The 14,270-nt window shown below is 38.6% G+C and overlaps 2 protein-coding genes across 2 annotated transcripts; both read right to left on the reverse strand.

Moving 5' to 3' along the window:
- Positions 1 to 958: 958 nt before the first annotated feature.
- On the reverse strand, positions 959 to 5,516 carry LOC137800806 (taste receptor type 1 member 1-like). Its single transcript, XM_068598154.1, has 6 exons — positions 5,338 to 5,516; positions 4,753 to 5,050; positions 3,859 to 4,584; positions 3,330 to 3,536; positions 2,860 to 2,980; positions 959 to 1,887 (listed from the first exon to the last, which is right to left on the reverse strand). Exons 1-6 carry the CDS (start codon positions 5,514 to 5,516, stop codon positions 959 to 961), a joined length of 2,460 nt encoding a protein of 819 aa, XP_068454255.1.
- A 4,604-nt stretch (positions 5,517 to 10,120) lies between these two features.
- Positions 10,121 to 14,270, reverse strand: LOC137800844 (taste receptor type 1 member 1-like). Its single transcript, XM_068598200.1, has 6 exons — positions 14,032 to 14,270; positions 13,515 to 13,812; positions 12,573 to 13,298; positions 12,177 to 12,377; positions 11,706 to 11,826; positions 10,121 to 11,040 (listed from the first exon to the last, which is right to left on the reverse strand). Exons 1-6 carry the CDS (start codon positions 14,268 to 14,270, stop codon positions 10,121 to 10,123), a joined length of 2,505 nt encoding a protein of 834 aa, XP_068454301.1.

A 14,270-nucleotide genomic window follows, 5' to 3' on the forward strand; every position in this document is an offset into this window, starting at 1 on the left:
AAAGACCACGAAAAAAACGGATGTACAGATAACTCGGTTAGGAGTGGAGTGCATTGCGTTAACTCGAAACAACCCCGCCCCCAGAGCTTTTTCAGCACTGCCAGTGCTTTTTTAACACCCAAAACAACACTGATCAACTCAAAATATTTTACACTGGAAAATTAACACTAAGTAACACTACCCATTTTGCTGTGTATGTACAGTATATTCATCATAAATTCCACATCACACAACAGCCCTTTCTCCTGTGTAAGTGTAGTGTTCATGATCTGATGAGTAGTTAAGTAGATAATTGCAGAAGTTTAGATTTTGAAACAGACCATTTTGCACAGATTTAGATTCCTCACGTGGTTATTTATTTAACATGTGAACCGTGAGGAATACTTGGAAACCAGAAGGCCCTTGTATTAAGGGGATATTACTCTAACTTGTGCAACTTTATGTGGAATCAGCTTGCTATTTAGCTGAATATTTGGCTAAACAATTAAAAAGGAAAGCACTGCACCTATTCTTTATGTATATGCTGCCTTCTTCTGATTGTAACACTTAAGATAAATCACCTGTGAAGATAAGTAACTGTGCAGGTCTCATGAAGGATAAATTCAACATTTTAAGAAATATGTTTTTCATATTCGTGTGGGAAATTAGTAAGAAGGTTAATACTGCTCTCCATATATTAGTAGAATAGTATTAATCTCCTCACCAAAATGAGTCTATGGACATGTTGCCCACCATCTCTGAAAAAACTCAAAGAGTATCTTGTTGCTCATTTCAAGTCCTTGTTTATTTGTATCATGCTCAAAATAAAAATAAACAATCCAAAAAGCATAAAGTATTGCTTTACAACTCTTGGAAGAAAATACTAATCGAGACAGAGATTATGAGTATATGTATTCTCAAAGGCAAAATTAGAAACAGATAATCCCTTTGTGTACAGATGCCTATTTCCTGAAAGCTGCTACTGGCTAATAGTTTTGGTGTAATTCTGAATGAGTCCTTGGAAGTACTCCTGTGTATTTCTGTGGGGTTGAAAAATGATGATGTAGCATTTAGGGAGGAAATACCACAACAGAAAGGAGTAGAGACTGGAGAGCACTGCCAGTGCATTAAATGATTGGATGTACTTGCCATGGTAAAGTAAGGACTCAGTGGCAAAGATGATCCAGGTGAGGATCAGCAGCAGCAGGCAGAAGGTTATTGCTTTGGCTTCATTGTAATTTTTAGGAAGGTCTTTTCCCATGTAGGAGAAAATAAAGCAAAGGGTGCACAGAAATAAAAGTAAAGCCACAGGACCAAAGGATGCTTTGAGATTAATGTCACAACTAAGTATGATTTTGTCTGGGTACTCGAGTACATTATTGTAGGCCTTGGGAGGGGCAAAGGTATAGCCAACAAGAAGTAGCAGTGACTGAATAACAAAAGCCACAGTGATGAACAGCCATTGTCCATGATATTTCATCCACAAACTATGGAGCTTGGGGAACTTGCCGGCTATTTTAAAAATGCAAACAATTTGAAAAGAACGCACCACAAAACATGCGAGACAAACCGTGTAAAACAAGAGAAATGGTAAGAACCTCAAGATACAAAAGGAAGTGGTTGGCTTCCCAAAGTAAAAGAACACACTAGGACTACACAAGCTGTGGCAGCCTAAAATTAGTAAGCACATTGGTCCTCCAGCAGATCTGACAACAGGTGTGTTGTAGTTGACGGCAAAGAGAACGGACATGGCAAGTGTGAGGGCCACCAAGACCCCGACTCCGACCATGATCAGTATAGCCCCGATGTCTGTGAATGGGATGTACTCCACCACCCGCAGATTACATGATGTACTTCCTGGTGCAGACCATTCAGTTTCTTTACAGTTGATGCATGTGTAGGGATCCTCTGTTCAACAGGAGAGAAGGACTGATTTACAATAAAGTTAAAGTTACTAAGCTAAAATGATGGTTGACATAAAATATCAGACGGCTAAGGAGGTTATCTTTTTTCTCTTTTAAACTCTTTTGTATATTTACCTACAATAATGTATGGAAGTCAAGAATGTTGCATGATGGTAAACGGACTATACTTCAATAGCTTTTCTAATTTTGAGACCACTCAAAGCCATTCAACATCACATGTCATCATTTACCCATCCACACACATTCATACACGGCATGCACAGGCTGCAGGAGCAATTTGGTGTGTCTTGCCCAAGGACACATCGACACGGACTTCCTGCCTGCTCTACCACTGAACCACAGTCACCCATGATAAAAGACAACAAAAGGTTTAATAATAACTTTTTACTTATTAGGCTCTAGATTACATGTGATGTCATTGGTCAGAGGAGTAGAGCTGAAATCCTATATAGATGTGTTCAATTAATACACAAATGAAGCTCAAGCGTAAATTCTGTAAGGAAGACAATCCCTACTCTAAGGTTCATTTATAAAGCCAATCCCAGTCTCACAGAGGTTATTCCATCAGCTGATTGAGGGTGTGTATCTTGATGAACCAACCAGTCAATTTCTGTAAACCAATCACAGTGTTGCTGTCAAACTTTGGAATAGTTTCCAGTCCTGCTCATCATTCATCATCGGGTGACAGCAACTTCCTTCTTCAATACCACCACCAGTGTCTGGACTCCAAAGGGGATTCTGATAGCTCAGCTGTCAGCATCACTACCCCTTGCTTATCCTACATCAGGATGAAGTCCAATCGCCAAAAGACTTTGCACTATTCAAAAATATGCATTTGTAATAAATGAAACAACTCTCTCCTGGTTAAACACTATCATTTTTGGAAAAAGGCTTTACAAAAATCTGAAACTGACTCTCATCAAAGCCACTGTTTTACAATATTTCTTCCTCTCACCTGTGATGTTGATGTAAGCTCCCTTTGGACAGATTTCACAATTAAAGCAACATGCGTGAATTCCATTTTGTTCTTTTGCAAATCCGACATCACATTCTGGGGAACACAGTGAAGTAGGCACCTGTACACAACAGTTTTAGATCAGGAAAGTAAGGGAAGAAAAGTGAATACTAAACAGAAGGGGACTGACCGTCACAACAGTATTTACAACTCTTCCATTTCTCAACAGTATTTGTTCAGTGCCAATCCTGGTTTGACATCCAATAAACTGCCACCATGAACAACCACCACCTGCATATTTCCATGATTAGCCACTGTCACTGTTGTTAACAATACAGTTTTTAGTATATGTACGCACACACCCATGTAGAAGGGAGAAAAAAACAAAACAATGCATTTTTAATCATTGTACTGTTTTAAGTCTCGACATACTGCATTATGCCACACATAATAAGACAAATATGACTTACTTCTCCCTTTGTGTACCACTGAATTTTGGTGCTGTTGATGAAAAAATTGACTGATGGGTGTAATCTATAGAAGCCGATGTCCTCTGCATCACCACTGCGGTTCCAGAAAACTATAGAATAGCATCCGAACTCGGGGTCACCGTTCTCATAAAAATGGATATGTTGGTTTAAAAGAGTAAAGTTTGACTTCAGCAGCTCTGCTAGGACCTGAAGTGAGTACACAAAGTTAATCATTACTTGATTTGATTTCACACTAATAAAATAAGTTGTTAAAATATTTCTGTAAAGGGAGACATTGCTGTGTGATGCTCTTTCTCTCTGAATTTATTTGGTACATTGTAGACTATTCAATTCAGTTTATTTTGTATAGCCCAAAATCACAAATACAAGATTCCTATTCCTATTCCTGTCTCTCAAATGGCTTGTGATGACAAAACATATGTGGCCAATATTTTAAATTATAATAGACTTCCATCATCTACAGGTTAAAGCTGTCATAATCATAAATGTTAAACTTTATAGAACTTACCATGTATGGGTACACTGTAATATTGCCATTACATTTATCAACTCCACACTGCAAGGTCTTGTGTAAGGCATGAGCGATGGCATATACAGCAGAATAAACAGGAAAATTAAAGGATGGGTCACCAGCGAGGATTTCTTCTGGACTCAAGCTGCTGCAGTTGCAAACCTGATTACAAAACATATCGTGTTCTGCATTTTTACAGTGAGTGTGGTTTTTCAAAGAATAAATAAAATCACTGAAACCAGGTATTGTCACCACTGGCTGAGACACTCCAAGCACAGTTCCAATATTTTGGATTCCTTTCTCTTTGTGAAGCTTCTTGTTTAAGGACCATGTGTCCCCAGCTATCCACACTTTGTTGGTGACATTTAGTTTCATTGCTGATTCAATGAGTGCTTCAGCAATCAATTTTGGAGCAAAAACAATGATGATGTGTACCCTCTGTGCTTCTATCTGTTTGAACATTAGTGAGTTATCTGTATTGTAGTTGAGTCTGTAAGTGTATGCCAGGCAAATCTCAGTAGCTTTAATCCTCTTGATGAACAAATCCTGGCCATCTTTGCCAAAGGCATCATCGCTGTAAAGAAAAGCAACCCAGCGCCATTTGAAGTGTCGCACAATGTTAACAATCACTTCAATGATGTGTTTATTGGAATGCACTGTTCGTAGAAAAGAGGGATATTTTTCTTTCTCTTCAAGGGTAGAGTAAGCAGCTCCATAACTGATCTGATAAAGGAGTAATAGAGAAATTGTCATCTTTTTCAGTAACAATACATTCTCAAATGTAACATTTGAAGTTGTTTCACTATTTTAACAGTTTGACATTTTGAATACCTTAGTTTAAATTACTGATTTTATAGGGGAATATCAAAGCACAGTAGTTGGCAAACCTACCATAGGAACAAAATCCTTCATGAACAGTGGAGCTATAGTTAGAGTGTCGGTGCTTGAAAAGGGGCCGACCACTGCCATCACTTTGGACAATTTCTTGCGTGGTTCACCCCAAGGCTGGATCATGCCGTCGACTGAGAGGAGTTTTAACATGCCTGGAAAATTATGTGTATCTGAGCAGTGGTCAAATATATCATAGCCCAGAGATACATTTGGCAGGAGATCTGTGGAGTTATTGATTTCCTCAACGGAGAATCTCATTAACTGAAACCTCCGATAACTTGGTAGAATCAAGGGTTGACTGTGAACAGAGAATGGACAACAGGCAAATAGGATTAACTTTCAGTTAACATTATTAGTCTTCAGACCTCTGTCCAGATATTGAAACTATGAAAGGTGATTTTTATTGAACAAGGACTAAATTCAGATTTAATATAACTTTGATCAATTTGCAATTATTGGATTAGGTTGAGCAGGAAGCCATTATCATTGACTCAGCATTTGAGGTAAAGATCTTCAATGTTACATTAAGAGTTTGTCATTAGTTTCAACTTGATCATTTATTTACCGAAATGTTATGAAATTTACCTGGAGCAGTCGATGGCTTTGGGTCTGTCATGATAAACAGTGCCACTAAGATGAATATCAAAAACTCCACCTAACAAATAATCTCCATCCAGCTGAAACTCTGAGGCTCGAACAGTGCATTGAGTCAAGGCATGTAGAAAAGCTCCCAGAAGGCACACATAAGCAAGAAAATGTTCCATTGTTGTAATTAGAAATCGTATGTGAACGCTAATGGTATTTGCCTTTTAGCAATCAGATGTGATTGTAGCCTCAGCCTTTTATTAAGCAATGCTCATGACCACAAACCCAGAGTGTTTATTTCCATGCACTTGGGAATGCATGACAGCAGATGTCATAAATGAATACCGGTAATCGGTTGGAGGACAATACACAAATCAGTATGCAAAAAGTATTTAAGCTGCACACACTCTGTAATGATCAGAGTTTAACAGAAAGAAAAAAAGAAACAAAGAAACATGTACTTTATTAATCCCCTTGGGGAAATTCTTCTCTGCATTCAACCCCTCCTTGATTAAGAAGCAGCCCTGTGAGCCGCCCAGGGAGCAACCAGGGCTTAGGTGTCTTGCTCAGAGTTTTAACGTGTGAGCTATGGGGGTACTGGGGATCGAACCGGCTATATGAACATAGTTGTAGCATCTCATTCTTCCTTCCATCAATATTACAAACTCTTCCTCGTCAGCACACTTGGACACGGAGGCTGTAGATCCCAGCTATACACTCTTTAGCAGAACGGACACATTAGTGAACATATTGACAAGGTGTATTGACAAGGCTTGAACCCGTGGCCAATATCCATGGTACCACGACATGGTCTTGTTTGCACATTAAAGTGTAAGAGGTGGATAAATAACTTCATCTTAATTAGACCGGTCACTATTGCTCGGAAGGGAACCAAGTATTTCCCATCTAAACCTAATCTACAGCAAATGGCCTGGTCGAATGGGATGAGGATAAGTTACATAAGACATTGTCAACATGAATATAGCAGCAAACAAATATTTTTGCTATGTAAAGACATACACTATTGGTGTCACAGTTGGCCCTGTCAGCACTGTTGCCGCTTTTGCTTCACCCATTTGCACACATGTCCAGTACTCAAAAGGACACATAATTAACATGACGTGTGAAAGTTAGGCAAGGTTTTTTATGCAAACTGTCACTTGTTGACACAGATACATGTGGCCTTGATCATTGTGCAAACAATTAGAAGGTTTCTGCTTGATATTTTTTTTATAGTGACGTAAACTGCTCAAAGCTGTGTAACAATAACTTATGCCTGTCAAAGTGAAATTCTTATAAACAGTTTTGTTATTGAATACAAGTTTTAGTTGGTGAATAAAAGGGATTAAGTCAAGATAAAGTACAGATGACGTTGTAAAAGTGCACACGGTCACAACCAAATGCACACAAATGTATTCATAAATTCAACCAGGTATTGTTGGTTTATGCTACATCCTCTTTCAAATAAGTTCTGCATGACTTAAGCTTTGACCACACAGTTCCTTTGAAAACAGATCATTTGCATCTCTCTTTGGATGACAATGACAGATAGCTAGGCCATGAGCTAGAGACTCACCAAAGTTGGTATTCAGGCAACCAGTTGATGCAAGGGTGAAACTCCATGTTCTGCTAAGAGATGGGCCCTCATACAGGAGAGATATAGTTTATCAGGGGATGTTGTGGTTAATAAAAATCATAAATATAGTTTTATAAAGCGGCTTGTCAGATTTTGAAAGTTAAATTTGTCCTGGAAAAAAAGAGCAAAATAATTTTGCCAAAAGGACTTTTTTTTAACATATTTATTGTTAAATAAGATAAAAAGGACCAGGCGGACTGTTATCATTACTAAAAGGGTTAATGTATTTATAATTTAGGTTACCCCCTAGCCCATATATGGTATATACCTTGTCTTTGGAATGGAGCCTCCATGTGTCCATGAAGATACAGAAACACATTGATACAGACACAGAAAAGATGGTAGCATACAAAAGGGGTAAGTAGCATTTATTTATTACTCCAATGTAGTAAATCTTAAATGTGCATTAGAACAACATTCTGCACACAAAGTACAATATCTGAATCTGTACAACATCAACACAAAACCTGACATTATGCACCCTAATATTTATCTCAACAGAAAACATTATGTTGTATTCATAGTGTATCCACAGTGAATGTAGTCTAGCCTATAAGCATCACAGTGAAGTAGCACCTTCATGTGGTGACAGGACGTAATCGTAACCCCCAAAACTGTACAGAACAAAACTGAAATCACACTTCCATTTTTATTGCTTTTATTTGATCCCTCATACTGTAGTGACTTAAACAAATATCTATTTCTATCTGAAAGCCACTGAGGGGCGAAGGGGAGATGTTCTGCCCCCAGGGCCCTTTTGGTTTTGTTGTTAATGTGCTTTTATTTTGACATGCACTATGAACAGGAACAGGAAGTTAGCAACATGTGGTAGTTTTAAGGAGGTGGGCCCAATCCCAATCTCCACCCTTACGGAATTGTGGACTTTGAGGCACGCTCCTGTGAAGTCCTTGGGTTTAGGGGTGTCCCCTTGTGGAGTGCCTGAGAGTGGGTGAAATTGTGGAGTGCTTGAGGGCTCTGTGGCGGACATTTTGACCCCTTTATCAATCCTTTCCGTAAGTCAACATTAGATGCTGACTTTACCTGAGGGAATTACCCATAATGCATTGCAACGCGAGGTTAAACACGCAGTTAACAATGGAAGAATGGAGACATAAAAAAAAGAAGTAAACAAAGAGGCACGTGGGCATTTAGCCAGGTAAAATACCTTTACAATATTATGGAACACAAAAACACATAAATTAGAGAAATGCAAGCAGAAAATATATATATTTTTGTACATTCATCAAACAAGTAAATAAATGAGAAAAGCAAGTAAATAAATAATTAAAAATTACTTTTCATCTCCTAAGGAAGACGTTTAAACCAGTGAATGAAAAGAATAAAATAATACATAATTTACACAATGTTTTAATGTAGTCATATGATGTTGCAGTAAAGTGCTGTCCCATTCATATTCACACCAGCTCAAGCCCTCACAGACTCAACCAGTTAGCAGCTGACGTCAGTGAGTACCTGAGGGTTCAGGGATTGAGGGTTTCGGGTGGAGATTGGGATTGGGCTATGGTCTCTGAAAATCATCCATCATGTGTTTAAGCCTTCAAACGCATCGTCTGTGAGTATTTGTTTAAGCACAGACTACAGAATAGTATTTTAGCAATATCAAAGTATATTTGTAAGGTTAATTTAGTATCTGTAGCCAGTTGTCGTTATGCTATAAATTTGACTGCTACAGAAGCTTAAGCGCTACATGAAGTTCAATCTATAATGTGTAATTCACATGCATCTTGCTCATTGTGCTCTTGTGTCGTTTTTTAGTTTTACTCTTCTTTGAACTGTGTACGTCAGTGCTGCACAATAAAGCATCTGGAGCTTGGAGGCTACATCCTGACTCCTGTATTCATTTAAATGGAGTTTGGCTTACTGCTGAATTGTGTACCAAGTTATACACACAAGGAGAGCAGTACAGGAGAACTTGTTACAAAGAAATCAGTGTCCAGTTTGCTGTTTCTCTTTGGTTCTGTTGATCCATTTAATTACTTTCACATTGTCACCACAGCATTAAATCAGCATTGTTTAATCTTAATACCAATGAATCTGAGCATGCCAGTCACACTCACACCAACAAGTTCTGAACACACCACAACAGGATAAAACGGTCAGCTTCCTGTCCACACACCACTTTATGCATATTTACATGTACTGCTAGCCCCCTGTGTTCAATGGCAGAACTGCATGTATAAATTCCCCTTGTTTTCCTCAAAGACTAACTAAACATTTACCTGAAAGTACAAGCATTTCTCCATGCATTTAGTATTGACTTAGTTTTATGTCCATGTACTTTTTACTTTTGTAATGTGTGAAGCCAAAAGGCTCATTGTTGGTACAAGACTCGAGCACTTTGGCTCGTTTCACTTGGAGCAGGAGCGCTGCTTCGGTGCTAAATGGCAAGAGAGCTACTGTTGCCATTTTCAACCTGGGAGCGTCTAAAACACAGATATAGTGTCGTTGTCTGCTTTCACACGACATATTTTTAAACGCTCTGTGTCCACTGCTGTGAGTGTGCTCAGTGCTCACCCACGTGCGCACAACACACACACACACACACACACAAACTATTAATCCTTCACAGTAAAAGCAGAATATAATGACATTCCTATTAACCTCAGTTAAATTTAGTTTTTTAAGCTACTTAGCAAATGTTAGCACATTAAACAAAGATGGTGACCACAGTGAATAGCCTTCTCAGTATCAGCAGGAGTGAGTCCTAAAACCTGGAACTGAGTTGGCATTGTTGGATTTCAGGTTCCCCCGTCTCGAGCTCAATGGGTTTTTTGAATGGGTTATTGGTGAGATACCGGAAATAGGTCACAAGCTTAAGAGATTTTAATGTTTTGTTCTATAAACTAAAATATGGCCAGGGTTAGGGCTTTCGTATATCTTAAACCTTTTTAAAGGGTTCGGTGACAATCTTCCTTGCCCGCTTCTGCTGGGCTTTCTTTGTGATGGAGCTGATATTCAGCTCCCACTTGAGGTCCTGGGTAATGATGGAGCCCAGGAAACGGAAGGCCTCCACAGCGTCAACGGGGGAGTCACACAGGATCATCATTAATATGTTACTTTCTATTGGAAAGTAACTTATTATTATTAACTTATTCTATTGGAAAGTTTACTGGAAGCTGCTACTGGCTAATTGTTTTTGTTATAATTCAGAATGAGGCCTTGGAAGTACTCCTGTGTGTTTTTGTATGGTTGAAAAAGGATGATGTGACATTTTGGGAGGAAATACCACAACAAAAAAGAGTAGAGACTGAAGAGTACTGCCAGGGCGTTAAGTATTTGGATGTACTTGCCATGGTAAAGTAACTTAACTGTGGCAAAGATGACCCAGGTGAGGATCAGCAGAAGCAGGCAGAAGGTTATTGCTTTGGCTTCATTGTAATTTTTAGGAAGGTCTTTTCCCATGTAGGAGAAAATAAAGCAAAGGGTGCACAGAAATAAAAGTAAAGCCACAGGACCATAGAATGCTTTGAAATTAATGTCACAACTAAGTATGATTTTGTCAGGGTACTCGAGTACATTGTAGGCCTTGGGAGGGCCAAAGGTATAGCCAACAAGAAGTAGCAGTGCTTGAATAACAAATGCCACAGTGATGACCAGCCATTGTCCATGATATTTCATCCACAAACTATGGAGCTTGGGGAACTTGGCGGCTATTTTGAAAATGTAAACAATTTGAAAAGAACGCACCACAAAACATGCGAGACAAACAGTGTAAAACAAGAAAAATAGTAAGAACCTCAAGATACAAAAGGAAGTGGTTGGCTTACCAAAGTAAAAGAACACACTAAGACTACACAAGCTGTGGCAGCCTAAAATTAGGAAGCACATTTGTCCTCCAGCAGATCTGACAACAGGTGTGTTGTAGTTGACGGCAAAGAGAACAGACATGGCAAATGTGAGGCCCACCAAGACCCCGACTCCGACCATGATCAGTATAGCCCCGATGTCTGTGAACGCCACGTACTCCACCACTCGCAGATTGCATGATGTACTTCCTGGTGCAGACCATTCAGTTTCCTTACACTTGATGCATGTGTAGGGATCCTCTGTTCAACAGGAGAGACACAATTAGTCAATAAAGTTCAGGTTCACTTTTTGAACGTCCCCTGTGGGTGAAGAAAGATCAAACAGGTTCAGAAGCTGTGTTCAACTTTAATTTGTGATACTCGAGGCTAACGTTATTTATTTTACAATAACGATTTTGCAAATATTTATTGTTGGCCTGCTGCACTATCCAAACCTCTCGGGTTGAATCAAATCAAGTGAAAAGCTATTTTGTCTGCATAACAGAAATCTATTATAGGCCTAAATCATACAAAACAAATGAATACAGCATGAGATAGCATTTGTATACCTCCTAGTCATTTTCTGAATTAAAAACTGATTGTGGTTCAGGTTGGTGAAATGAGGTTTTGGCTGACAGGGCTAAATAGAAAATATATTTGATAGTTACTACGCCCTCTCAGAGTGTCCAGTGTGTAGAGACATCCTACTCTGGTAAAGGCAGGTTAGCCGTGCACCATTCATACAACTTCCCAGGAGGGAAGATGGACCCAGCGTGGATTGGATGACAAAACACTCACAAGCTGCTCACATGTCGCTTTTGTCTTGCTTCCATTGGGAATTCCCAGTAAGCCATAAAAAGTTTAAAAGACTTAAATTGGCAGCACTGCTTTTACTCATTTTCTTTCTCTCAAGTAAAATAATGTACCTGTTTTGTTGACATAAGTATCCTTCTTACAGATGACACAATTGAAGCAGCATTTGTGGATTTCATCTTGCTTTTTTGCGAATCCTACACGACATTCTTGGGAACACAGTGAAGAAGGTACCTGCTGTATAAGACAATTATTTAAAAGACAAGTAAGGAAAAGCACGGGATAACACCATGAGAACAGGTGGCGGTATTTAGGCCTACATCTTTTAAACATCATAAACGGGTGTTTGTACTATGCATTCAACACAGAACAGAACATCTATGTCCCCTGCAAATGGTACCATAAACAACCACCATATCTGATATTATGTTTTGTCCCTGTCACAGTTTTTTCTAGATAAATGTGCACATGTGCACTCATCCACACACACACACTCACACATCCTTGCAGAAGTGGGAAAACAAGCAAAGTATTTTTAAATGAACATATACCGTCTACATTCATTTTAATTGAAAACAACTTACTTTTTCCTTTGTGTGCCACTGAATTGTGTTGTTGATGAAGAAATATCTTGGGTGAAAATTATAAAAGCCAATCTCCACTGCATCACCACTTTGGTTCCAGAAAACTATAGAATAGGATCCATAGTTGGGGTCACCGTTCTCATCAAATGTAACACTTTGGTTTAAAAGTGTAAAGTTTGACTTCTTCAGCTCTGCAAGAACCTGGTGGGTTACACAAAGTTCAGTTAAATGTGTGTACAATGAATATGATTAGGTGATAATTCAATAGGTTTTAAAAGTATAGGATTTAAACTTTTAAATAGGCATGTCTTTAAGATAAGATATTGACAAGAATCAGATGGTGAAAACAGATAACAGAATTATATAAATGTATTGTCAGATTATGTGTATCCTTACCATATGTGGGTATACTGTAATGTTTCCATTACATCTGCCTGATTCACATTGCAAGGTCTTGTGTAAGGCATGAGCGATGGCATACACAGCAGAATAAACAGGAACGTTAAAAGATGGGTCGGCTGTGAGGACGTCTTCTGCACTCAAGCTGCTGTAGTTGCAGACTTGATTACAAAATAGATTTTGTTCTGCATTTTTACAATAAGTCTGTTTTTTGGAAGAAGCAATAAATTCCCTGAAACCAGGTATTGTCACTTTTGGCTCAGAAACCCCAATTACAGTTCCAATATTTTGTATTCCTTTTTTCTTTGGGAGATTCTTATTTAAGGACCAGGCATCCCCTGCTATCCACACCTTCTTAGTGACATTTAGTTTTATTGCTGAGTCAATGAGAGCTTCAGCAGTCCATTCTGGAGCAAAAACAATAATGGCGCCTATCCTCTGTGCTTCTATCTGTCTGAATATTTGGTAGTGATCTGTGTATTGATTGAGGCTTTTGGTGTATGCCAGGCAAATATCAGTGTCCTTAATCCTCTTTATGAACAAATCCCGGCCATCGTTTCCATAATTATCATCAATGTTAAGGAATGCAACCCAGCGCCAGTTAAAGTGTTGCAAAATATGAACTATCACTTCTATGGCATCTTTATTGGGATGCACTGTTCGTAGGAAAGATGGAAAATTCAGTTTTGTTGAAAAGACCGAACTAGCAGCTCCATAGCTAACCTGTCAAAAGATATAGAAAACAATTATGATTTTCAGTGACAAATTATCAGTTGTAACTTTAAAACACATTTTACTATTAATTGATAAAAACATACATATTTTAAGAGTCATGGAGAAATTGTCATTATTTTAGTGACAAATTCCAAATCTGTTGAAATTTAAGAAATTGTACATGAAGCTGTTTTTTAAATCCCTTGATGTATCTGAAAAATGTACCATAGGAATGAGATCCATCATGAACAGTGGCGCTACAGTCAGAGTCTGAGTGCTTGTATAAGCACCGACCACTGCCATCACTTTGGACACATTGTTGTGTGGTTCGCCCCAAGGCTGGATCATGCCGTCGACAGAGAGGAGTTTAAAAATGTCTGGAAAATTCTGTGTATCTGAGCAGTGGTCAAATATATCATAGCCCAGAGATACATTTGGAAGGAGATTTGTGGAGTTATTGATTTCCTCTATAGAGAATCTCATCAACTGAAACCTCCGATAGCTTGACAGAATCAAGGGTTTACTGTGGACAGATCAAGGAAAATGAGATAATTTTAAAATGACTGTTACGATTCAATGCCGGTACAGACATGTGCATCTAAAACAATATTCTAATGGAACAAGAACTGAGATCAATCATGCAGACTTGTCCTAATCTGTTATTTATTAACACCAAGTGTGCATTATTTTCCACCTCAGAAAATATACAAAATTATCCTTTCAGACATATTGTAAGACTCACCTGGAGCAGTCAATAGATTCTGGTCTGTTTTGTGCAACAGCAGAACTATCATGATGAATATTAAAAAGTCCAGCCAACACATATTCTCCTTCAAGCTGAAACTCTGAGGCTGGGACAGTGCATTGAATCAAGGCATGTAGACAAGCTTGCAGGAGAAGCAGAGAAGCCAAGGAGTGTTTCATTGTGCTAGTTAGCTGACTGTTTACCCATCTGATGTGAGCTATGAAATAGGAGCGCAT

Source organism: Clinocottus analis, unplaced genomic scaffold (assembly GCF_023055335.1).
Source record: "Clinocottus analis isolate CAN_PGR_092001 unplaced genomic scaffold, fCliAna1.0.p SCAF_4, whole genome shotgun sequence".
Lineage (NCBI taxonomy): Eukaryota > Metazoa > Chordata > Actinopteri > Perciformes > Cottidae > Clinocottus > Clinocottus analis.